General features: G+C 42.4%; 1 protein-coding gene across 2 annotated transcripts in view; it reads left to right on the top strand.

Annotated features, from left to right (window-relative positions):
* The window catches only part of LOC122934942 (voltage-gated hydrogen channel 1-like), a 29371-nt gene extending 4400 nt beyond the window's left edge, over positions 1-24971 (top strand). For both annotated transcript variants that reach the window (XM_044290621.1, XM_044290629.1), the window contains exons 2-6: positions 6572-6822; positions 7050-7154; positions 7753-7984; positions 18160-18272; positions 23934-24971. In XM_044290621.1, the coding sequence (XP_044146556.1) occupies positions 6646-6822; positions 7050-7154; positions 7753-7984; positions 18160-18272; positions 23934-24014 (708 nt within the window). In that variant the 5' untranslated portion in view covers positions 6572-6645 and the 3' untranslated portion in view covers positions 24015-24971. The remainder of the gene's footprint in view (positions 1-6571; positions 6823-7049; positions 7155-7752; positions 7985-18159; positions 18273-23933) is intronic.
* The last annotated feature ends 1675 nt before the right edge of the window (positions 24972-26646 follow it).

Below are 26646 nucleotides of genomic sequence, written 5' to 3'. Positions count from 1 at the left end.
TGCTGGAGGCGCCATGATTTATATAATTGTAGCTGGAGTAGTGCTCTTTTGACCCTTTTAATGGTCGAGTAGGAAAGGGAAGTGTGTCCAGTTGAGTTATCAAGCGTGGGGTCCGGGGTTAGATTAAAATCGCTACAGAATACAACCGTTCCGCGAATGAGGGGCAACGCCGTGTAAACTAAGTCTAATATAAATTAGGCCTGGTTATGATTGAGGGCATAAGCGTTAAGAAATGTGAATTTACGACCACCAATCAAAAGTGTAAGGATCAGGTACCTGGCCCCAGGATCAGCAGTACAACTCAGCACCTGATGAGGTGAGGATTTATGGATCGCTATGGCTACTCATTTTGTTTTGTTCACCAGGTTATTTGCGAGGTGCCAAGTTGTGTAGTGCCGATAACGGATGCCAGGAACACTACCCTCCTTGAAGTGTGTTTCCTGAAAACAAACAATATGTACCTTTTGGCGATGAAAGTGATGAAGTACTTGGATTCTCTTCTCAGGGGTGTTAAGGCCCTTTGCATTAAAGGACGTTATCTTGAGTGACATCATACCTGGGGGGAAAACACCAGGAACAAGAGGGTGGGAGAGCAAATAGAGAACAAGAAAAAAGTAAAAGAAAAAGGAACAACCACAAGGAGAGAATGAAGAGAGGAGGTGGATGAAGAGAGGAGGTGGGTAATTAGTGTGACCAAAGGGTCTGGAGAGACAGTCACCAGGGTCTAAACAGCCCTGGGAGAGTGTCTCAGACTATTGGGGGGCAGTTACAGCCAGAGAAGAGCAGGCCCCCTACATTCCCTGTCAAGGTTACCTATCAGACCTTTATCACCAACTTTTAAGAGGGAGCAGAAGAAGCGAAAAGATACAAGGCAAAAAGAGGAGAAGAGCTGCAGTGGTTACAAATCAACAGTCCCAATTAGGAACAGCAGGTGGTTTTCAGGTGACGGAGTTGAATGAGGAACCTCGTTGGGGCCCAGCTGATTGTCGCCTTCGTCGTCCACGAGGGATTGGCTTGCTCAGTCCAGGAGACTCTGTGCACGTGGCTTGCAGTGGACAAGGCTGTTTCCGCGTTGTTGGAGCTGGTGGTGAAATGGAAGGCCAGGAACCCAGCTTGACAGGTGGCAGGTCCAGTTGCGTCTGAAAGTGTGGCAAGTCCGAGGGATGATGGAGAGTGGCAATATGACCTTTGTAACCAGCAAATAGGGCGAATAGATAACCCCAGTGATAGGAAATTTCACAGTTCCTGAGGAGGTCCAGTAATGAGACAGGGTGTGGCTTGAAAAGTCCTGTAGTAACATAATGGGGGCCCCTTCATGGGACATGGGAGAGGATTGTCGAGCTTTGCTTAAGATTTGCTCTTTAATGACGTAGAAGTGCATTCGGCAAATAACGTCTCTTGGTCTGGCACCATCAGGGTTAGGAGGCCTAAGAGCTCTATGCGCTCTGTCAATATCTATGTGGGAGTTCGGTGGGCGTCCTAGGATTCCATTAAATATCGTCACGATAATGGGTACAAGATCCACCGTCGTTATTGATTCCGGAAGACCTCTAATCAGCGACTGCAGTTTTCTGTATCGTCTAGGTGTTGTTGTATAGCGTAAAGTTGATCGTAGTGAGCTTAGGCCTTTTCTTGTAGAGCTTGGACAGTGGCGGCAAGGTTTGCATGGTCTTATGTAGCATAATTAATTGTAGTGTCAAGCACAGCTAGCTCAGAGCGGACCTGGGAGAATTCCTTTTTACATTCTTGTAGGATGCTGGTAGCAAAGCTGGACAGTAGGGTGTTTCATTTTGTAATGAAAAAAATAAAATTAAAAATTGTTGCAGATGTTGCTTATGCCCCGAGTCTCAGTAATGTAAAAGATATGTATGCCAAATTTCAAGAAGATTGGATAATATTATGAGGTTGCACACTTTGCTCAGTTTTGTAAAAGTAGGCAAAAAGTATAATTAGAAAATGATGGAGCTGCCACTGAGGAAGGGGTAAGAGGTCCCCGAAACGCGTCTGGCGTGAAACAGCGTACTACTCCCTTTTGGACAACAAAGAGGCCTCTTTACAAATATCTGCAGAAAATTTGAACCATATCTTTTCGGTCATTATTCCCGAAAGATTGGAGCACTCTGAACCCTGTCACAGTTTTCTCCATCCGAAATCTCGGCATCAAGTCCCGCGATACCTTCAGCGGTGAATTACATACTACGGCTTGAGACGTGACTACGTGACATGCTGGCGTCCGTACGAACAAGCCAGAGATAATCAACGCAGCAGCGGTTGTTCTAAAAGAACATTTCCCTTCAACATCCAGGTCTGGAAGGCTGTATTTCCACATATTTTGCCTCGACCAAGGAGAAGGTAAGACCCTATACAGGGTTCAAAACAATACAAAACTGCATTACATTGCTCCTACAATTTGGACATTGATCCACTATCTGCAGTCAGACAGGACTTTCCTCCTTTTTTTTCCCAAAGAGGTCTGTGGAGTAGGGAACAGACTACAATATCTCTTCAAAGAATCATTGTATTATTCGCTTGCTTTGTTTCATACCACCGACCCTTAGTTATATCTTGCGATTTATCTATTTATTCATTTATATACCCCTAGGTGACATTTGCATTTATTGAATTTTACTGTGTATTTTATTGCTTATTGTTCTAATTAAATTGTACGTGATCACTTTACATTGTATTTAGGATTGTTTTTATCCACACATACAGAGTGCCAGTCCATCATTTTCTCTTTATTCTTAACCTTTATCTGTATGGGTGATACAGCTTCTTTGGACTAGAGCACCTGATCCGTATCACATAGAAGTGAGCTATTCCTATTACCTAAAAAGTATAATTATTCAATGATAATTACTTTTATTGGGAAACTAGAAACCACAAACTTAAAATAATATTAAAACTAGACAGTAAGATTAATAGGTAGTATGATAGGCAAAACGTGTTGAACTTTGAATAATTCAATCCCTTCTTTTGTTAGTTTGGTGACGACTTTCGTCCCTGACAGATTCTTTAAACTTTTTTATCAGAGCAATTCCTCTTTCTGCTGTATCATTGACCGCCTTAAGAGCATTCACGTGGCTTCTTAGAGAATCACTGCAGTATTCTGTCACGTTGTGGATCCTAAACAATTCAAAGAACGTCTTTGTTTTATTAGTAACTAAATGGCTCAGGTCTTTTCCTTCAAAAACTAGGTTTCTACCCTCTAATCGCTTCATTAACTTTTTATTTGTAAATTTGGTTTCGAAAATTGTAGCCATATTTTTCTTTATAGCCTGAGTAATACGTTCGTCCAAAAAAGCCAACCCTACGTTTGTGTCTAACAGATACCAAAGCTGTCTCTTAGCAACTGTGAGAGCACTTTTTTGACGTCTTCATCTGTGCTCAGAAGCTGTAGCATATCCAAATCATTCTTTGGAGCCCATCGACTTACAATTGCCTTGTGCAAAAAGTGAACATATATAAGGCTGACAAAATGTGCAACCCATGTCATTCCTTTCAATTCTCGTTGAGGAATATTCAACTGTTTAGTGAAGAGGACAATTTTAAGTGTATATATTGCCTTTGCCATCCACCTTGCTTGATGCAGAGCCCACGGGATCCTGAACAGGTACAGGAGTGAGAGTAGTAATAAAAGTGAATGTGTGCAAACCCTAATTATTATCCAATCTTCTTGAAATTTGGCATACATAACTTTTACATCACTGAGACTCGGGGCATAAGCAAAGTAATATGAAAATCACATCTTTAGTGCTCTAGAGGACTAAGATGGTCCTGCTCAGTGGAATGTGAGGAGACATGAGGCATGGGTTGAGTGGGTGACCCTTGATGGCGGTCCGAGGTCCATCCCTGGAGATGAGGGCCCGGGTGTGGCAATAGAGGAGCTCCTGACGTGTGCCTAAGCTGGTTGGCACGATGCGAACTATGGGTGAATTTTCACTGGGCTAGAAGGGGTTAACTGGGGGTCCTGGAGCAAGAGCCATTAAAGTGGCAGGGCTAGCAGTATGTGGAGCTGCAGTCTGTGAGGAGCGGGATGAGTCCCCAGGACTGATCTGGTATGCAGCAATGACTGATGGCGCTGCAGAGGGGAGTAGAGGTTCCAGCAGGTGTATGGCAGCAGGGTCAGTGTGCGCATGTGGGGAGCACGATATAGGAGTAGCCGGAAGGTTCTGGTCTGGGCTGCAGAGTCGTGCCTGGGAGTCGCAGAGGCAAGGATGGAGGGCACCGACGATGAAAGGGCGCCTGCCTGAGTGTGAAGCAGGGCTCCCAGGTGCCTCTTGTAGCACTTCTAAAGGTCGCACTGCACGGGCGACGGCGCCATCTTGGGAGCGCATGACGAGGCTGTGAAGAGCGGAACCTGGTGAGGCGGATTGCCGCGTAAAGAAGCTGGGGATGTCGCCTTGAGAGGACGTCAGGGGAGCCGGTGGTCGCACTCTACCCTTCTTTAAGGTTTTTCCCATTTGGAAGCAGCTGGTGTGGGGAAAATTCACCAGAGATGCTCTGGGAGAGCGCATCCTCACTCACTCGTGGCTTGCCACACCCCGGCCTCACCCATTTTATCCGACTTCTGCTTCAGAAAAAGCAGAAAAGGCGTTTCAAAAACACGGTGCTTATCCCAAACAACAAACTCCTCAATGTATTCACAGCAGACAACTACAAATACATTGATAAATTCTCCAGCTTCAATTCATAGGAATTTATACAGTGCAACAGAAGCTATTATAATGTCTTTGCAACACGCTCACCCCCGGCTCCATAGCAGTCTGTGGTCTGTCTTCATTGAAGGTACGCCACTTGCTTTTATTTCCTTAAAAGCAGTAAAACCTAATAAACAAATATATACATTTGGTATCACCATAGTTGTACTGACCTGCAGAATATGCTTTTCATCTAATTTTTACTGCACAATGAACATCGTAAAAACAAAAACCCTAAAGACAATGGCAGAATTGCCCTTTTTTCGGTTTCACCATATAATGTTTTTAGAGTTGTGTAAGATGCCAAATTGTGCCATTAAAATGTACTACTCATCCCAAAAAAGTCTGTGACTGATACAAAATAAATTCTTAATCTGCAAGCAGGTCCTTGTCTGCACTACTCTTCATGAATGATGTCAAGACTGGAGTCTATCCAACTGTTATTTATAAAAAGCAAATGCAAAGGGTAGGTGTGGGTTCTTTATCGTTTCCAGAAGACTAGTAAGGCCTAGTTCACACATCAGTGTTTTGGTCAGTGATTTCCAGCCTGCACAAAGAAGGTAGAATGGAAAGATTTGCACCTGTTCTGTGTTTTTAACCCGCACCTGATTTTATCTCACAATCAGTTATAAAAAAAATCACTGATGTGTGAATTGGGCTGCTTTCACACAGTCAGTGTTTGGTCAGTGATTTCCATCAGTTATTTTGAGCCAAAGCTCAAAGCTCAGAGCAGGTCTGAACACAGACCAGGTGCAGATTTTTCCCTTATACCTGTGTAGGCCTCATTCCAGGTTTCTGGCTCTCAATCACTGATGGAAATCACTGACCAAACACTGACAGCGTGAATGCGATCTTAGGCCTCACTCTCAACAGTGCAAAAGCTATTTGTAGAACTATCTTCAGATATTTGTCCATATTCAAGCTGGTTGGTTATTAGTGATGTCATTTTCTTCCAAATGTATTACCCATTCATTGCTAATACAGAAGATCAATCTGAAAGAGAAGACGCATTTCTGTGATTATTTTATTTTTAATTCATTTAAAGGGTGTGTCTAGGTACTGATGGCCTATCAACATCAGATCACTGGGGGTCTATCATTATCAGTCGGTCTTTTTTGGCAGCCACTGGCATTGGAAATAACATAGTCAGCTGAGTCAAAAGCAGACAGCTCCATCCACTGTGTAGTGGCCATGCTGGCTTGCTGCAGCTAAGCTCCAAGTGAATGGGACTAGAGCTACAGTAACACAGCATGGCCACTAACAAAGTAAATAGAGCCTTCCGTCCATTATGTTGTTTCCAGTGCGAAAACATCTAATCGGAGGGAGTGGCAGGAGTTAGACCAGGCATGGGATTCAGCCAGTTACCTCAGGTTCTCCATATCCGATTGTTAAAATTACAGAGGCAGCTGGAGATGATTCCATACTTTAGCTCCTTAGACTTTTTAAAAGTTGGGTGGTATGTGTGTAGTGTATATATAGTGTGTTGCATATATATGGTGTATGTATATGTAAGCATGTGTCGTGACACCACATGTCCACCGTTGAGTAGGGAATCTGTTAAAAATTTGAATCCCACCCCTAAGTCGGGGTTCCAAGCTCCACGTACAGGGCTTTATGTGCAGTAAAGAAATCTTAGATATTGATCCTAATCTCATGCACTGTACATTTTAGATTACTGTACATGTCCTTTATTTCCACTATTCCACCAGGAATGTTCTTTAATAGAAACTAAATAAAAATTAAAAAAAACTTAGTATTTATTCAGAATGTTTCTAGTAGATGAGCTTGAAATGACTTTGTGCTTCATAACCCACCCACCTTTTTTTTCTCTCAAAAGACTGTGTGTAAATGTGGACATTCTTCTCTCCCAGATCTTAGATTGGTGTAACCTTGCATCAGGTTAGTCCTACTGTTCAGAGTGATGAACATTTAGCTGCTGACAACCATGTCCAAGTACCTGAAGCATTTTACCTCTGTGGGTGACAAACAAAATGAAAGGCAGTGGAACGTGGATGAGGAGAAGCAGCCGGAAGAAGAGCCTCAGAAGACGCCCGATTCAATTACCTCTTCATACTCCTTCAGAGATAACCTAAGGTGGCTCCTTAGTTGCCACAAGTTTCAGGTACTTTCTATATAGACTTGTTACCATCTGCTTACAAATCTAATTTGTAGACTATTTCCTGATATAACACATACTGTAAGGCTTGATGTTATTGTAGATGATTTCCAGGTAATGTAGCCTTATACTTTACATGAATTGGCTATTTGCTGCCTTTTTTTTATTTTTCTTATTGCACTGTAATGAAGTGGTATCCATCTCACCATGCTATTTCATGATTGTTTTTACAGATTGTCATTGTGTGCCTGGTTATTCTGGATGCTATATTTGTTCTTATCGAGGTACTTTTAGACTTGGAATTATTACATAACAAAGTTGACCACATTGTACCAGAGGTAAGAACAGACTTTATTGCACAACAACTTCTAAGACTGTTCAACTTTATTTTTAAAAGTCTAATTGCTAACTCTTAGGCCCCTTTCACACAGGCGAGATTTCCGCGCGGGTGCAATGCGTAAGGTGAACGCATTGCACCCACACTGAATCCGGACCCATTCATTTCTATGGGGCTGTGCACATGAGCAGTGATTTTCACGCATCACTTGTGCGTTGCGTGAAAATCGCAGCATGCTCCTCTTTGTGCGTTTTTCACGTAATGCAGGCCCCATAGAAATGAATGGGGTTGCGTGAAAATCGCAAGCATCCGCAAGCAAATGCATTCTGTATTCCCTTATAACCATGTTATAAGGGAAAATAATAACATCTACACAACCTTGAACCCAAACCTGAACTTCTGTGAAGAAGTTCGGGTCTGGGTACCACAGTTAGTTTTTTATCACGCGCATGCAAAACACAATGCATCTGATTGGTTGCTATGGGCAACTAAGCCAGTTCTACTTTACACCAGTTTGATAAATCTCCCCATATATGAAGTATATATAAAAAGTGCTTCTGAATAAACATGTGTTTCTTGTTATTTTGCCTCTTCACCAGATATTCCATTGTTTGAGCCTTTCTGTATTGTCCTTCTTTTTGCTGGAAATTGTTGGTAAACTATATGCCTTTCGACTGGAGTTTTTCCACCACAAGTTTGAAGTGTTTGATGCAGTTATTGTTATAATATCATTTATCATCGACGTGGTCTATATAACCCGGGAAGATATCTTCAACGCAGTCGGGCTGTTAATCTTACTCAGACTTTGGAGAGTGGCCAGAATTGTCAATGGTAACTATGTCCCTTACAATATATTCTTATTGACATGTTTATTTGCCATCTTAAGGGTGCTGCTAATTTCATGTTTGTCAATGGTGTCACAATAAATCCAGACTTATGAGATTTTGTGTTGCAAGTCGCGTGTGACTTTTCCTCCATTGACCCTCATGGGAGATGCACGTGACAGGCGACTCACCTGTGACTTGGCTCTGTTTTCACACCTAAATCACAGTCTGAAAATAGTCACATGACAGGAAGTGCAGGCAAGTTGCACATATTTTTGTGTCATGCAACTTGTCTGCGACTTGCTCGACACTTGTAGCCGCACCCTTAAAGGTTTGTTCAAGATAATAAAAAGATCTCAGACATGCTCCTAAATGTTGTACAGTAAAAACGGATTCTACACATACTGCTTTCTCCTGCGCAGGTCCAGTCCTCCTGCCACTGGTTGTTACAGACTGCAGCGAAGATGTGCAGGTATATGGCTTTCCGCTTGTGAGATCCGTCTTGGGCTCTCACAGACGGTCCAAAATGAATAAGTTTTGCCCTAATGCATTCTGACTGGAAAAGGATCCGCTTAGAAAGCATCAGTTTGCCTCCCATCAGTCTCCATTCCGCTCTGGAGGCGGACACCAAAAAGCTGCCTGCAGCATGTTGCTGTCCGCTTGACGGAACTGAGCCAAACGGACCCATACTGGCACACAATGCAAGTCAATGGGGACAGATCTGTTTTCTCTGACACAATAGAAAACTGATCCGTCTCCCATTGACTTTCAATGGAGTTCATAACGGATCCGTCTTGGGTATGTTACAGATTAGTGATGGACAAACATCGGCCGGGACAATTCGCGACCGCAATCAAATGTTCGTGAACCGCAAGTTCATGGCGTGCCCCATTCACTTTAATGGCCAGCAAACCTGAAAAACCGTCAGGTCATATTTGCAGCAACCAAATACTTACTAGAAGTGCACAAATCGTCCCACAACATGGACAGTGACATACCAGAGGGGCAGGAGGTACATTAGGTGGTCACCGTATAACAATTTTACTGTTGACCAGTTAGATTACAGGCCCCAAAAATTATGCATTCACCGTACATAAAAGATCAAGTGATTATGTGGCTGGAGGTATATTAGACGGTCAATGGATATCAATTTTACTGCAGGCCAGTGGACTACAGGCCCCAAAAATTATTTATTCACCGTACAGAAAAGAACAATTGATAATGTGGCTCTAGGTATATTGGACGGTCATTGGATAACAATTTTACTGCAGGCCAATGAAGTATAGGCCCCAAACATTAGGCATCCACCCGACAGAAAAAATGAAGTGATTATGTGGCTGAAGGTATATTAGACGGTCATTGGATATCAATTTTACTGCAGGCCAGTACAAATACATGTCACATACATATGTTTAAAAGAACTAAAAATATAAAATTGGATTAAAAACATGGCTAATGAAATCCCCCTCTTGAATAAAACCCAAATGATAATAGGTGAAATTCGATAACACGTGGTCCTCACAGGTGTTAAATTCCTCCGAAGCCCCAACAATTAGGCATTCACCGTACAGAAAAGATCAAGTGATTATGTGGTTGGAGAAATATTAGACAGTTAATGGATATTAATTTTACTGCAGGCCAGTGGACTACAGGCCCCAAACATTATTCATTCACCGGACAGAAGAGAACAATTGATAATGTGGCTGGAGGAACATTAGGCGGTCACCGTATAACAACTTTACTATTGGCCAGTTAGATTATAGGCCCCAAAAATTATGCATTCGCTATACAGAAAAGATCAAGTGATTATGTGGCTGGAGGTACATTAGGCGGTCAATGTATAACAATTTTACTGTTGGCCAGTTAGATTACAGTCCCCAAAAATTATGCATTCACCGTACAAAAAAGATCAAGTGATTATGTGGCTGGAGGTATATTAAACGATCATTGGATATCAATTTTACTGCAGGCCAGTGGAGTACAGGCCCCAAACATTAGGCATTTACTGGACAGCAAACATCAAGTGATTATGTGGCTGGAGGTACATTAGGCGGTCACCGTATAACAATTTTACTGTTGGCCAGTTACATTAAAGGCCCCAAAAATTATGCATTCAACGTACAGAAAATATCAAGTCATTATGTGGCTGGAGGTACATTAGGTGGTCACCGTTTAACAATTTTACTGTTTGCCAGTTAGGTTACAGGCCCCAAAGAATTCTTTGTGGGTGGAAATTCCTCTACCAGTGCCCGCAACAGCAGAATGCAGCATCTCTCAAAACATTGCGACTTCCTGCTCCTTGACGGCTTGATCAATGACACGACGCATTGCACGCTCCAGAAAGAAAGCGTAAGGTACAATGTCACTGATGGCGCCCTGGCTGCGACTGACCAGTGTGGTGATCTCATCAAATGGCCGCAGAATTCTGCATGCGTAGCACATGAGCAGCCAATGGCGCGGTGAAAAAGACCAAGCTCCCCAGAATCTGTCCTACCACAGAGTTCGTACAGTCGTTAACGGCACGTTTCTGCTGGAGCAGCCTATCAAGCATATACAAGGTGGAGTAACAGCGCATCGGGCAGTCACAAATCACATGTCTGATGGGCAGGTGGTGTCGCCGCTGAACGTCAGCAAGGCAAGCCATGGTCGTGTAAGATCTTCTAAAATGGCTAGAGATTTTCCTGGCCTGCTGCAAGACGTCCTGGACCCCGGGGTATTTGGCAACGAATCTCTGCACGATTAAGTTCAGGACGTGTGCCATTTTTCCCTGTTTCAGCGAGCTCAGCAGATTGGCACAGTTGTCGCACACCACTTTACCAACTGTCAAATTGAGCGGGGTTAGCCACTGATCGGCCTGTGATCGCAGAGCTGAAAGGAGTGCAGGAGTGGTGTGGCTCTTAGCTTCCAGGCACAACAGCCGCAGCACAGCATGGCAACGTCTCACCTGGCACGTCGGTTCTGGGGAGGTGCAGCAGAAGAGGCGGTAGCAGTGGAAAAGGAGGAGTCAGCCGAGGAGAAGACGGAGGATGGAGTAGGAGGAGGAGAAGAAGAGGCAGGCCTGCATGCAATCCATGGTGGTAACACCAAATCCACACGGGTGCCATGGGTTGCATGCTTGACAGCCGTCAGAAGGTTCACCCTGTGGGCAGTAAATGTTATGTACCTTCCCTGCCCATGTATGCTACACCACATGTCTGTGGTCAGAGGTATCTTGGCACCGACACTGTGTGCCAGAGATACATTCACTTGCCGCTGAATATGGCCATAAAGCTCTGGGATGCCCTTCTGGGAGAAATATTTCCTTCCAGGGACCTTCCATTGCGGTGTGCCATGGTCACAACATTTCTAAAGGCCTCCAAGTGCACCAGTTTATATGGCAGTAGTTGGCGGGCTAGCAGTTCCGACAAGCCAGCGGTCAGCCGTTGGGCAAGAGGGTTATCCGGCATCATCAACTTTTTACGTTCGAACATTTGGGCCACGGAACCCTACCTTTTGCCAGATGAAAGCGATGACGGCATGGTGGAAGGTGGAGTGAAGGACAAATGGGAGGAGAGAGGAGAAGGAGAAGAGGCAGGACGTGAAGCGCTGGGAGTGTGGCTTTGTGGGTTCTGACGGTGTTGCTCCCACTGGTGATGGTTGGCCAGGTGCCTTCTTATAGGCGTTTGTCCCTAGGAGAATGTTGGACTTACCGTGACTTATGCGTTGACAGCACAGCCTGCAGATGGCAACACTATTGTCAGCAGCTGACACGTTAGCAAAAGCCCACACTGTGGAGCCATGTGCCTGCGTCCTGGGAGTGCCAGATGTGACCGCCTCCTGTACACTGCAAGTACTGCATGCTTCTCCTATTTCTCCTACCTATCTGCTGCTCCATCTCTCCCTCTGAACTCCCCTCTTCTTCCTCTCTTGTGGTCACCCACGTGACGTCCATCGACAGGTCATCATCACCTTCACCACCACTGACATTAGAGATCTCGGAGTAGGCAGCAACAGCGGGGACCACCCTACTTGGGCTGATCTGGGTACTGTCGTCAGACCGCTGGGTGGCGGCCGTTGCTACCACCTCTTCCTGATCCGATGCAAAGAATGGCTGCGCATCGGTAAGGTCTGGGAATAGATGGGAAAATAATTCCTCTGACTCGAGTGGAGAGGCTATGGTGGTGGTGGTGTCTTTGGGGGTGCAGACAGCAGAGAGTGAGGAGGGTGCTGATACAGAGGATGAAGATGGTGCAGAAGCGGAAGGCTGAGTGAGCCACTCAACCAACTCTGGTGCGTCCTTTGACGTAATCGCACACACCTTCTCCAACTTTCCACTTAGGCTCTGGCCTGGTGCACCTGCCCGATCCCCCCACCAGAATGGCCTAACTCTTCCTCTGTCAAAAGGTAATTTTGAAAATTACAGGCAAAGTCCCTATAGAAGAGCAGTATTTGTGGAAGCAGGTATATAGAACCCCTTAATCAGTTTTCTTTGGGGCAACTGGTATATCACACCAATTACAATTAGTTGTTCCAATAGCCTTTGTCCCTCTGTATAGCTGCGGTATCGCAGCAGAACCACACACAACTGCTGCACAATACAAATGCACTATATAGAAATTATATTATAGGTACTGTATATCACACATCTGCCTCAATACGTTTTTTGGGGGGGAACTGGTATATCACACCAGTTTCAATTAGTTGTTCCAATAGCGTTTGTCCCTTTCTATAGCTGCGATATCTCAGCAGAACCGCACACAACTGCTGCACAATACAAATGCACTATATAGAAATTATAGTATAGGTATATCACACCTCTGCCTCAATCAGTTTTTTTGGGGGGGCCACTGGTATATCCAATTAGTCATTCCAATGGCGTTTGTCCCTCTGTGTAGCTGTAGTATCGCAGCAGAACTGCACACAACTGCACTATAATATATAGTGGGATGCAAAAGTTTGGCCAACCTTGTTAATCATCATGATTTTCCGTGATATTTGAGAAGTGAAATGAAGTTTATTGGATTTACAGAAAGTGTGCTATAATTGTTTAAACAAAATTAGGCAGGTGCATAAATTTGGGCACCACAAAAAAGAAATGAATTCAATATTTAGTAGATCCTCCTTTTGCAGAAATTACAGCCTTTAAACGCTTCCTGTAGGTTCCAATGAGAGTCTGGATTCTGGTTGAAGGTATTTTGGACCATTCCTCTTTACAAAACATCTTTAGTTCATTCAGGTTTGATGGCTTCCGAGCATGGACAGCTCTCTTTAAGTCACACCACAGATTTTCAATTATATTCAGGTCTGGGGACTGAGCTGGCCATTCCAGAACGTTGTACAGTCGTGGCCAAAAGTTTTGAGAATTACACAAATATTAGTTTTCACCAAGTTTGCTGCTAAACTACTTTTAGATCTTTGTTTCAGTTGTTTCTGTGATGTAGTGAAATATAATTACACGCACTTCATACGTTTCAAAGGCTTTTATCGACAATTACATTACATTTATGCAAAGAGTCAGTATTTGCAGTGTTGGCCCCTCTTTTTCCGGACCTCTGCAATTCGACTGGGCATGCTCTCAATCAACTTCTGGGCCAATTCCTGACTGATAGCAACCCATTCTTTCATAATCACTTCTTGGAGTTTGTCAGAATTAGTGGGTTTTTGTTTGTCCATCCGCCTCTTCAGGATTGACCACAAGTTCTCAATGGGATGAAGATCTGGGGAGTTTCCAGGCCATGGACCCAAAATGTTAACGTTTTGGTCCCCGAGCCACTTAGTTATCACTTTTGCCTTATGGCACGGTGCTCTATTGTGCTGGAAAATGCATTGTTCTTCACCAAACTGTTGTTGGATTGTTGGAAGAAGTTGCTGTTGGAGGGTGTTTTGGTACCATTCTTTATTCATGGCTGTGTTTTTGGGAAAAATTGTAAGTGAGCCCACTCCCTTGGATGAGAAGCAACCCCACACATTAATGGTCTCAGGATGCTTTACTGTTGGCATGACACAGGACTGATAGTAGCGCTCACCTTTTCTTCTCCGAAAAAGCCTTTTTCCTGATGCCCCAAACAATCGGAAAGAGGCTTCATCGGAGAATATGACTTTGCCCCAGTCCTCAGCAGTCCATTCACCATATTTTCTGCAGAAGATCAATCTGTCCCTGTTGTTTTTTATGGAGAGAAGTGGCTTTTTTGCTGCCCTTCTTGACACCAGGCCTTCTTCCAAAAGTCTTCGCCTCACTGTGCGTGTAGATGTGCTCACACCTGCCTGCTGCCATTCCTGAGCAAGCTCTGCACTGGTGGCACTCCTATCCCGCAGCTGAATCCTCTTTAGGAGACGATCCTGGCGCTTGCTGGACTTTCTTGGACAACCTGAAGCCTTCTTAACAAGAATTGAACCTCTTTCCTTGAAGTTCTTGATGATCCTATAAATTGTTGATTGAGGTGCAATCTTAGTAGCCACAATATCCTTGCCTGTGAAGCCACTTTTATGCAATGCAATGATGGCTGCACGCGTTTCTTTGCAGGTCACCATGGTTAACAATGGAAGAACAATGATTTCAAGCATCACCCTCCTTTTTACAGGTCAAGTCTGCCATTTTAACCCAATCAGCCTGACATAATGATCTCCAGCCTTGTGCTTGTCAACATTCTCACCTGAGTTAACAAGACGATTACTGAAATGATCTCAGCAGGTCCTTTAATGACAGCAATGAAATGCAGTGGAAAGTTTTTTTGGGGATGAAGTCAATTTTCATGGCAAAGAAGGACTATGCAATTCATCTGATCATTCTTCATAACATTCTGGAGTATATGCAAATTGCTATTATAAAAACGAAAGCAGCAACTTTTCCCATTTCCAATATTTATGTAATTCTCAAAACTTTTGGCCACTTGTTCCTCTGCATAAATGCCTTAGTGGATTTTGAGCAGTGTTTAGGGTCGTTGTCTTGTTGAAAGATCCAGCCCCAGCGCAGCTTCAGCTTTGTCACTGATTCCTGGACATTGGTCTCCAGAATCTGCTGATACTGAGTGGAATCCATGCATCCCTCAACTTTGACAAGACTCCCAGTCCCTGCACTGGCCACACAGCCCCACAGCATGATGGAACCACCACCATATTTTACTGTAGGTAGCAGATGTTTTTCTTGGAATGCTGTGTTCTTTTTCCTCCATGCATAATGCCCCTTGTTATGGCCAAATAACTCAATTTTAGTTTCATCAGTCCACAGCACCTTATTCCAAAATGAAGCTGGCTTGTCCAAATGTGCTTTAGCCCACCTCAAGCGGCACTTCTTGTGCTGTGGGCGGAGAAAAGGCTTCCTCTGCATCACTTTCACATACAGCATCTCCTTGTGTAAAATGCGCCGCTGAACAATGCACGGTGACTCCATCTGCAGCAAGGAGATGTTGTAGGTCTTTGGTGCTGGTCTGCGGGTCGACTCTGACTGTTCTCACCATTCGTCGCTTCTGTCTATCCGAGATTTTTCTTGGTGTGCCACTTCGAGCCTTAACTAGAACTGAGCCTATGGTCTTCCATTTCCTCGATATGTTCCTAACTGTGGAAACAGACAGCTGAAATCTCTGAGACAGCTTTCTGTATCCTTCCCCTAAACCATGATGGTGAACAATCTTTTTCTTCAGGTCATTTGAGAGTTGTTTTGTGACCCCCATGTTGCTACTCTTCAAAGAAAATTAATAGAGGAGGGAAACTTACAATTGACCCCCTTAAATACTCTTTCTCATAATTGGATTCACCTGTGTATGTAGGTCAGGGGTCACTGAGCTTACCAAGCCAATTAGAGCACCAATAAATAGTTCTAAAGGTTTTAGAATTAATAAAATGACAACAGTGCCCAAATTTATGCACCTGCCTAATTTTGTTTAAACAATTATAGCACACTTTCTGTAAATCCAATAAACTTCATTTCACTTCTCAAATATCACTGTGTGTGTCTCCTATATGATATATTTAACTGACATTTTCGTAACAACCAACGATTTATACAGGAAAATCATGACGATTAACAAGGTTGCCCAAACTTTTGCATCCCACTGTACTTTCTATGTTAGAAAGTATATTATAAGTATATCACACCCCTCTGTATGTCACACCTATCGATAGCACACCTATATCAGTACTTAAAAGGACTTTTGTGGCCCTATTAGCTAGCGTTTGGTGTCCCTAACAGTCTGTCCCTGCTCCACACAGCAACCTCTCTCTACACTGGCAAAAGACTAAATGTAAAATGGCGGCGAGATCGGGTTTATTTATAGGGTAGGGGATGTGTCCATGTGCTGAAACATCACAATTGGCAGTCCTGTCCCACCTGATGCATGTGTCATGGGTCAAAGTTCTGCACAATGCAAAAGAATATGGCACCGGTGGACATCGCTATATGTTCGGCAAATCGCGAACGAGCAAAGTTTGCCGTGAAACGACCGCCGGTCGAACCGCAAGGCCATCTCTATTACAGATAATACAAACTGATCCGTTCATGACGGATGTATGCGGGATCCGTTTTTGCAGATCCATGACGGATCCGCCCAATATGCAACTGTGAAAGTAGCCCACAGAGGTATTGCAGTGTACCATACATACTATTGCATGTTTATGTCCCCTGGGGTGACAAAAAAAAAGTTTGAATACATTTTTTAGAATACAAACAACCACCAATAAATATTTTAAATGAAAAAAAAAAACATTTTTAGATTTTATTATATAAAAGCTAAATATTAAAATGTAAAAACCTAAATAATATAATTATCAATTTGTATCTGTGAAAATCTGAACTATTAAAATATTGTGAAACTGTAAAGAGATGACAACATTTGCTGTGTTTTGGTCATATGACCTACTAAAAAAATGAAATAAAAATTATCAAAAAGTTATATGTACCCTAAAACTACAGCTTGCTCTGCAAAAAAAAAAAAAAAAACTCACACAGCTCCATAATCTAAAAAGGGTTTTTCTCAATTTATTTTTCAGTATATTTTGAATGTTACCTGGTGCCATAAAAATACTTGTCCCACAAAAAAAAAAATCTATCTTATATTTATTGTCAATCTTATATGACTGTCGACGTAAAAATAAGCTGAACCCACGGTGGTGATCATACTTACCAGATCCTTGCCACTGGGTTCTGTCTCCATCGCTGCCCTGCCAGTTCTGCATGTCGCAAGTCTCTCCTCATCAATATCAGATTTGATGCGGGGCACATGACCGCTACTACCAATCACTGGCTGCAACGGTGACATGTCATCCAACCATATTTTGACATGGGGAGACCCAGGACCTGCAGAGCCAGCGTGGCAGAGATTGAGCCAAAACCTAGTTGTGGTGATCATATGAACAGCCCCTTTAAGGGAACAATAACAGTTTAGATTTTCATATATGAAGATGAATAGATCCTTTCATACCTAGGCCTGTAATCATATGATTCGCTCTAGAAGAAAGTCATTTTCACCATATTAGTTTTTATACTGTATATTCTGCCTGATTTACCACATTTACAAAAAAGTAACCAAACTGCAGGAAAAAAAAATCCCAAGTGAATATATTCTAAGAGCAGTAAGACAATGGATCTCTTTGCCACAGTATGTTATGAAGGTTAATTTGAGCTGGACCGGGAATTTACTGTAAGAGCATGGAGGTCTTCAACCATAACATATGTGAGCTGGTGTTCATCTCCAAGGGGCAACTGCACTCAACCCAATGCTTTTACGGGCGCCCATCTTCTTATCAATCCGCTGCCGGGTTTCTGTAATATTGTATTCCAATGAATGACAGCACTTAATGGTTGTATGGCTTCAATATGTGTAAAATGTATTAATCCAGTCAACAAAATGCGCATCATGTACATCACAAAGGTAACCTTTCAGGCTACCAAAGAGTCCTTTTTCAAGCTGGAACATATCACACACTTGTTAATGTGGAGCATTGTGATGTCCATGATGCAAGAAGAAAGAAAGGTGAGCATCAGCAGTAAGCAGCCGCTAGTGATCACCAGTGGTAGCTGTAGCACAGTTCCTCCATATTAAGAGTCATGGTAATAAAGCATTTTGTGAGTTCTGCTAGACTGTGATGTCAGTTACGGCAAACCACTGCAAGATTTTATTTTTGTTAGAAAAATGCTCCCTTTCTATGTGGTTGGGCCATTTGGTTTCATACAGCCCAGTATGGATTACTTTCTGGTTGTTTTTACAGGTGCCATTTTGTCTGTAAAGAGCAGAGCAGATGAAAAGATCCACAAGTTAAAGAAGAAACAGGAGACCCTATTAGCCAGAGTCTCGCAGCTAGAGCAGCAGTGCACCCAGCAGGTACTGTTCATCTCCACCCGGTACTGAAACGAAAAATTATAGAAATAGATTTGTGACAAAAATTTGTGCCATCCAATTGAAGGCACCGGAGCGACTTAATATTTGTAAATTGTTATAAACTTTTTTTTTTTTGTCTTCTAATACTATTATACATGGTGCTTTATGACTTTGGATAAATCATATCCAGAATTTTACCTATGACTACAACCATTCAACCCACCGATTGCTGTTATACCGCCCATGCCATATGCAATGCTGTTCTTAAAGGCCACGTGCACACATATTTTACATGCGGATTTGTATATGGCAACTCGGTACTGTAATATATTACCATCTAATAAGCATCAATACAGTAAACAGAGGAACAAAGGCTCAACATACATTCCAGTGAAACCCCCTCAAAAGCAATACCGAATACCACAGGCTAACTTAAATAACTTAGGAAAACCAACAAACAAGAGTCATTACAGCCCAACGTATAGAATTTTTTATTTTATTTATACATACAGGAATAAAATATTTAAAAATGAATAACACCTGAGAGAAAATTAGGTGTCAGCCCCGAGAAATAATCCAAATATTCTGTGCCTTGAAAAAGTATTCATACCCTTTGAACTTATCCACATTTTTTCACATTACACCCACAAACTTAAATGTATTTAATTGGGATTTTATGTGATAGACAAACACAAAGTAGCAAAATTTCAAAACTTTTAATAAATAAAAATCTGAAAAGTGTGGCATGCATGCGTGTTCAGTTCCCTGTACTCTGATACCACTAAATAAAATCCAGTGTGACCAATAGCCTTCAGAAGTCTCAGCCTAAGGGCTCGTTCACACGGCCGTATGTCTTTTTCAGTGTTTTGCGGGCCGTTTTTCCCGGATCTGTTTTTTTTTCAGTAGCGTTTCTGTTCCGTTTTTCCATATGGCATATACAGTATACAGTAATTACATAGAAAAAATTGGGCTGGGCATAACATTTTCAATAGATGGTTCTGCAAAAATGCAACGGATACAGGAGACATACGGAGTACATTCCGTATGTGTTCCTTTTTTTTTGCGGACCCATTGTCGTGAATGGAGCCACGGAACGTGATTTGGGGGCAATAATAGGACATGTTCTATCTTTCAACGGAACGGAAAAACAGAAATATGGAAATGGAATGCATACAGAGTACATTCATTTTTTTTTGCGGAACCATTGAAATGAATAGTTCCGTATATGGAACGCAAAAAAACGGCCTGTATACGGAATGCAAAAAAAGTTTGTGTTAACGAGCCCTAACTACAACTGTTCTGTGAAGGCCCCAGAAGTTTGTTAGTGAACATTAGTGATCAAACAACATCATAAAAACCAAGGAACACACCAGATAGGTCAGGGATAAAGTTGTAGAGAAGTGTAAAGCAGGGTTAGGTCATAAAAAAATATTTCAAGCTCTGAATATCTCATTTAGTACTGTTTAATCCACCATCTGAAAATGGCAGGAGTACAGAACAACTGCAAACCTACCAATACATGGCCGTCCAACTAAACTGACAGCCCAGGCAAGGAGAGCACATGCCCCGTCTGCCCCCTTTGCTACGCCCCTGCAAGACCCCAAGGCGTTTTGCATGCCTAACTCCTCCCCAATGTATCGCCTGGCCAGCCCTCTCTCTTCCTGCTCAGCCTCTTCCTTCTTTGCCAGTAGTCAATGCATGCACACTGCTGCAAACAAAGCTGATGCCCTCAGTGGTTATCGGAATGCGCAGGACTGGGCTGGGCCATGAACTGCGCACACATATTATGAAAGGGCTGGCCAGACGATACACTGTGGAGTAGTTAGGCGAGCAAAACGCCTAGGGACTTACAGCGAGCCCTCATTTGCATACCAGTATAACCTTGTTTCTTCAGCTTTACAGAATCGGACCAAAACAAAAAAGGTACCATTATTAGCATGCGTGTGCAAGAACACAATATAAGTAGAGATGAGCGAATTTCATAATATAAAATTCATTCACGCTTCGTTTACTGGTAAAAGGTGAATTGCGTTATGGATTCTGTTACCACAGACCATAACGTAATAGAAGTCTATGGGCTGCAAAACGGATCCGTTCCGTTTCCGTTATGCAGGGGAGTCATCATAACCTGAAATTCGTTCATCTCTAAATATAAGCAATGTAAAACATGGAAATTTGGTGACAGACTCCCTTTAATAACAATTAAGATGCAGGCACTAGATAACATCACTAATATATATATTTTTATATATATATATATATATATATATATATATATATACAGTAGATATACACTCACCTAAAGAATTATTAGGAACACCTGTTCTATTTCTCATTAATGTGATTTTCTAGTCAACCAATCACATGGCAGTTGCTTCAATGCATGTAGGGTTGTGGTCCTGGTCAAGACAATCTCCTGAACTCCAAACTGAATGTCAGAATGGGAAAGAAAGGTGATTTAAGCAATTTTGAGCGTGGCATGGTTGTTGGTGCCAGACGGGCCGGTCTGAGTATTTCACAATCTGCTCAGTTACTGGGATTTTCACGCACAACCATTTCTAGGGTTTACAAAGAATGGTGTGAAAAGGGAAAAACCTCCAGTATGCGGCCGTCCTGTGGGCGAAAATGCCTTGTTGATGCTGGAGGTCAGAGGAGAATGGGCAGACTGATTCAAGCTGATAGAAGAGCAACGTTGACTGAAATAACCACTCGTTACAACCGAGGTATGCAGCAAAGCATTTGTGAAGCCACAACACGCACAACCTTGAGGCGGATGGGCTACAACAGCAGAAGACCCCACCGGGTACCACTCATCTCCACTACAAATAGGAAAAAGAGGCTACAATTTGCACAAGCTCACCAAGATTGGACTGTTGAAGACTGGAAAAATGTTGCCTGGTCTGATGAGTCTCGATTTCTGTTGAGACATTCAAATGGTAGAGTCCGAATTTGGCGTAAACAGAATGAGAACATGTATCCATCATGCCTTGTTACTGTTACCACTGTGCAGGCTGGTGGTGGTGGTGTAATGGTGTGGGGGATGTTTTCTGGGCACACTTTAGGCCCCTTAGTGCCAATTGGCCATCGTTTAAATGCCACAGGCTACCTGAGCATTGTTTCTGACCATGTCCATCCCTTCATGACCACCATGTACCCATCCTCTGATGGCTACTTCCAGCAGGATAATGCACCATGTCACAAAGCTCGAATCATTTCAAATTGGTTTCTTGAACATGACAATGAGTTCACTGCACTAAAATGGCCCCACAGTCACCAGATCTCAGCCCAATAGAGCATCTTTGGGATGTGGTGGAACAGGAGCTTCGTGCCCTGGATGTGCATCCCTCAAATCTCCATCAACTGCAAGATGCTATCCTATCAACATGGGCCAACATTTCTAAAGAATGCTATTAGCACCTTGTGGAATCAATGCCACGTAGAATTAAGGCAGTTCTGAAGGCAAAAGGGGGTCCAACACTGTATTTGTATGGTGTTCCTAATAATTCTTTAGGTGAGTGTATATATGTATATATATATTAACACAAGAAAGCTATAAAATAGTAATATCACGTACCGTTAATACATCAACACCTCGCAGAGCATGCCTAGAAAACTCTCTTATAGAAGTCAACTAGTCCCCCCCTGTCCAGTGTGTCTATGGCCCATGTGGCTGTCATAAAGCATATCTCTAAATGCTGTTAACAACACCTCAGGCAAGATGGCTGCCCTATAATCGGTATGAGAGGCTTGAGCTGAGAGGAGCGCCTGCACAGGCAGGAGCCCGCTCCGATCAGCTAAAACCAGGCAGAGCACATCGGTATAGGGCACAGGGTAGCGATGTGCTGTGCCATAATGAGCTTGGGGGAGCGCAGGCAGGACAGCGATCTGCGTTCCCTCCTGTGCAGAGTTCTCCACAGCAGAAAAAATCTGTACACTGTACAGCGCTGACAAGCCAGCGCTGTATGGGAATGATTATTTTAAGAAGCGGTGCTATCATGAACTTTGGTACCTTTTTAAGTTGCAAAACAAAATCATTAATAAAGTATATTTCACAAATTATTTTGGTCCTATTTAGGAGAGTTTAAAAGCAAGTTGTATTAAAGTTTAGTTAGGCTACTTTCACACTTGCTCTTTCCCTTTCTGCTATTGAGATCCATCATAGGATCTCAATAGCGGGGGAAAACGCTTCAGTTTTGTCCCCTTTCATTGTCAACGGGGACAAAACTGAACTGAACGAAATGGAATGCACCAGAATGCATTCTGTTCCGTTTGCTTGCATCCCCATTTTTCTGTCTGCCATGTGGTGCAGAGCAAGACACGTCCGTCCTGACACATAATGTAAGTCAATGGGGACGGATCAGTTTTCTCTGACAATAGAAAACGGATCCATCCCCCATTGACTTTCAATGGTGTTCATGACGTATCCATCTTGGCTATTTTGAAGATAATACAACCGGATCCGTTCACAACAGGTGCAGACGGTTGTATTATCTGAACGGAAGCATTTTTGCTGATGAAGGATCCAGCAAAAACGCTGGTGTGAAAGTAGCCTTTACTCTTTAAACCTAGTTAGAGAACTATACATGTACGGAGGATGCCAATAAGGGGTTATACAGGTGAGTATTGGGTATTGTAATATTTAAAAGAATTTCCTGCACGTACAGAAGAATATTTATTTACTGGACAAGCCCTTAAAGTGTGAACATATTTACAGACAATTAGTACAAAGGGAAAACATGTTATTGTGTAAAGTTCTTGTTGTTATAACATCACTAAGTAATGGTCTGTCTGTAGCACAATAAAGACTAGCACTAATTAAAAGGGAATGTGTCTTCAGAAAAGGAAAATTTATTTAAATCAAGATTTTGTTAAAAATAACATTAAAAAATATGTTTTATTTCCATGTCACTGTGTTTGAAAAAATCCTGCTGTTTTTGCACTGACCACTAAGCCTACTAATAGGAACCACGTCTTGGTTCACTTCAGTAGTCCATCATCACAGGCAGGATAACAATGACAGATATTACTTGTATGTATATGTAATGCAGGATCCTCTATTCGCAGTAGGTGATGAACAATGTTTATCTACTACTTGTACAATGATCTCTGCACAGGTCACAGAGCATGCCTAGAAAACGCTCCCATAGAAGTCAGTGAGGTCCCCTCCTGACCATTGTGTCTGTGGCCCATGTTCACTGTTCTAAAGCATCTCTCTAAATCAGGCATGTCCAAACTGCGGCCCTCCAGCTGTTGCAAAACTACAACTCCCAGCATTCCCTAATAGCTGTAAGCTACCCAGGCATGCTGGGAGTTGTAGTTTTGCAACAGCTGGAGGGCCGCAGTTTGGACATGCCTGCGCTAAATGCTGTTAACAACAGCTAGGGCATTAAGGGCAATATGGCTGTCCCCATAATCATGTTAAAGAAACGGAATAAAAGAAAAACTACAGTCAAAGTAAAAGCAGATTAGAAAATATTTCACTATTTGTTTTTAACAATTGGAAAAGAAAGATGTGATGTTGCTTAATTGAAAGTAGTGACCTGATTTGTTAGGGGGGCCGTGTAATGGAATGGGAATCTTATTTTCTGTACTAATAATTGCACTGACTTTTCATTTGATCCCATCTAAGAGTTCAATCTAAATAGATATTCTTATATTTTCCAGGAACAAGAGATTTCAAGACTCCAGACTTTATTACACCAAAACAACATATTCCCCGAGCCTTACAACCCAGCCACTGCTTGAAATTAATACGTGGATTTTTACTTTCCTTGAAAATATCTATTTTGAAAGATTTTTTTAATAGAGGTTGTGTTTGTGTAAAGAAAGATTTTTTGGTAATTTGTTTAATCTCTGACAGTATAAAACGTACATCTTTAATCACATTAAAAAAATTAAGTATGAAAATATAAATAATTTTATTATTATTGGAATAAAATGAAGCATGATAGAATTTGTTTTCTTACTTTCTTTTCTTGGCTGCTGAGAGTCTTGTACTTTTACGTCAGATATTATGCTGCTACTTACTCTTTGATGAAACCGGGTTGAAATCCACGGAAGTGTTGCCTATAGAAAACACTTAGTACTCCAGCATTTTTTTTAATACGTATGCTAACTCTCCAGTAATATTCTAGCAATGCCATTTGTTCCATCCCAGCTCTATTGTATCCATACAATTTAAACCCTTTGATTATAGGCTGCTGTGTCATGTGAGTCCAGTCTGACCAGTTATGCAATCGTATCTGTCTTATCTAAGAGCATTAGTGCAGTAAAACATTAAGGCTCCATTCACACATCTGTAAATGGGTCCGCATCTGTTCCGCAATTTTGCGGAACGGTGCGGACCTATTCATTCTCTTTGGGGACAGAAAAGATGCGTACAGCACACAGTGTGCTGTCCGCATCAGCATTTCCGTGCTGCCGCCCCGAACTACCGGTCCGCGGCTCTGCAAAAAATAGAACATTTCCAATTTTTGTCCGCAATTGCGAACAAGAATAGGCAGTTCTATTGGGGGTGCCGGCCGGGTGTATTGCGGATCCGCAATACACTAGGGATGTGTGAATGGACCCTTAACGAGTCCCTTCAGCAGACAACTACAAATACATTGATAAATTCTCCAGCTTCACTTCACATATTACAAAGCTGGCTGCCTGCAGCTACCACTAGGGGGAGCTCAATTCATAAGAATTTATACAGTGCAACAGAAGCTATTATAATGTCTTTGCAATGCGCCCCCCCCCCCCCCCCCCCCCACTCCATAGCAGTCTGTGGTCTGCCTTCATTGAAGATACGCCACTTGCTTTTTTAAACTCGCTTTATTGAAAAGTAACAAGTCAAGGCATCAGTACAGATAGAATCGTACAATATTGTCAATATACTATACATGAACGACGTGAACAATAAAGTTATTCCACAGTCAATGATAAATATGTTTTTGTGTAAGAGCATCATTGTTCATTTTATGCAGTACAAATACAATACAATAAAGCAGGTGAATGCTACAAAGGCGTGTATTGGCTGTCTTTTTTTACTATAGGGCTAAATATCAGGTATTGACATGCTGTTAGGCAGTGTCAATGGCGTTCACATGGCCCCATACTTTTTGAGGATATTTTCATAATTTAAGGTCTCCATCGCCACCCCCTGAAATACAAGATCTTGATGTATTCTAAGGGCTAGGTCTTCTATGGCAATAGCAAACAATAGGAGGGGAGAGAGGGCATCCATGCATCGTTCCCCCTCCAGTGGAAAAGAGGATGAGGCATTACCATTTATCAGTATATGGGCCCTGGGTTTCTTATATATTATTTGGATCCATTTAAGGAACGCTGTTCCAAAGCCAAAACTTTTCAGAATCCCCATCAAGTACAGCCACTCTAAGGAGTCAAAGGCTTTAGCTGTATCTAATGATGCCATAGCCCATTGTCTGCTGTTTTGTGCTATGATTTGTGCTCTGCGAATATTATTGTAGTCTAGATTTAATAAGGATATGGGCCTATACGACGCACACTCCAGTGGGTTCTTGTCTGGTTTTAACAGTACCACTATGGAAGCATCACATAGAGAAATTGTGAGCTCCCCTATTTGTTGAGCCACTCTGTACATCTCGTATAATTGTGGTCCCAAAATATCTATATATTTAGAATAAACTTCTAGGGGGAGCCCATCTGGCCTGGGTGACTTCCCATTTGGTAAGCCTCTGACAGCTTCTTGTATCTCTTCTAATGTTATGTCCTCCTCAAGTGTGTCTCTATCACTAGTGGTAAGCTGAGGGTGTGTTACTTCCTCAAGATAATTATCTAGCTCATTGTCTGAATAACATACTTTAGATTGGTAAAGGACTTGGTAAAACTCACGAAAGCCTGCCGTTATACCTTCTGTACTTTCTTGCATGGTAACGTCAAAGGTTTGTATACGGAGAACCGGTTTTTATTAACAATATGGGCCAGGATCTTCCCAGCTTTATCTCCCATCTCAAATGCTTGCTGTTTTTCCTTAAGATGAATCATGTATAAACTCCCCTTCTGTAACCAATCCCTCCTGTTCGTCTCAGAAGGGTCAGAGGTGAACCGGGTTTCCGATTCCTTGACACTAATACTCAGTGCCTTCTCTTTCCGCTGTGTATCTTTTTTTATGTATGAGATTGAGGATTTGAGACAACCTCTAAGATATGCTTTCAGAGTGTCCCACAATAGCAGAGTATTTGATTCTTCATCGTGTAACTCTAGAAACACCCTAAGTTGGTCTGGTATTCTGTCATTGTTTGTCAGGAGAGCAAGCCAAAATGGGTGTATTCTCCTTTTAGGTTGGAAGTATGTAGTGTTTGGTACATTAAAATTGGCTATCACCGGTTCGTGGTCTGAAGTACCTTGAGGG

Source organism: Bufo gargarizans, chromosome 1 (assembly GCF_014858855.1).
Source record: "Bufo gargarizans isolate SCDJY-AF-19 chromosome 1, ASM1485885v1, whole genome shotgun sequence".
Classification (NCBI taxonomy): Eukaryota; Metazoa; Chordata; class Amphibia; order Anura; family Bufonidae; genus Bufo; species Bufo gargarizans.
Note: the sequence above shows the minus strand (reverse complement) of the source record. Positions and strands in the feature narration are given on the sequence as shown.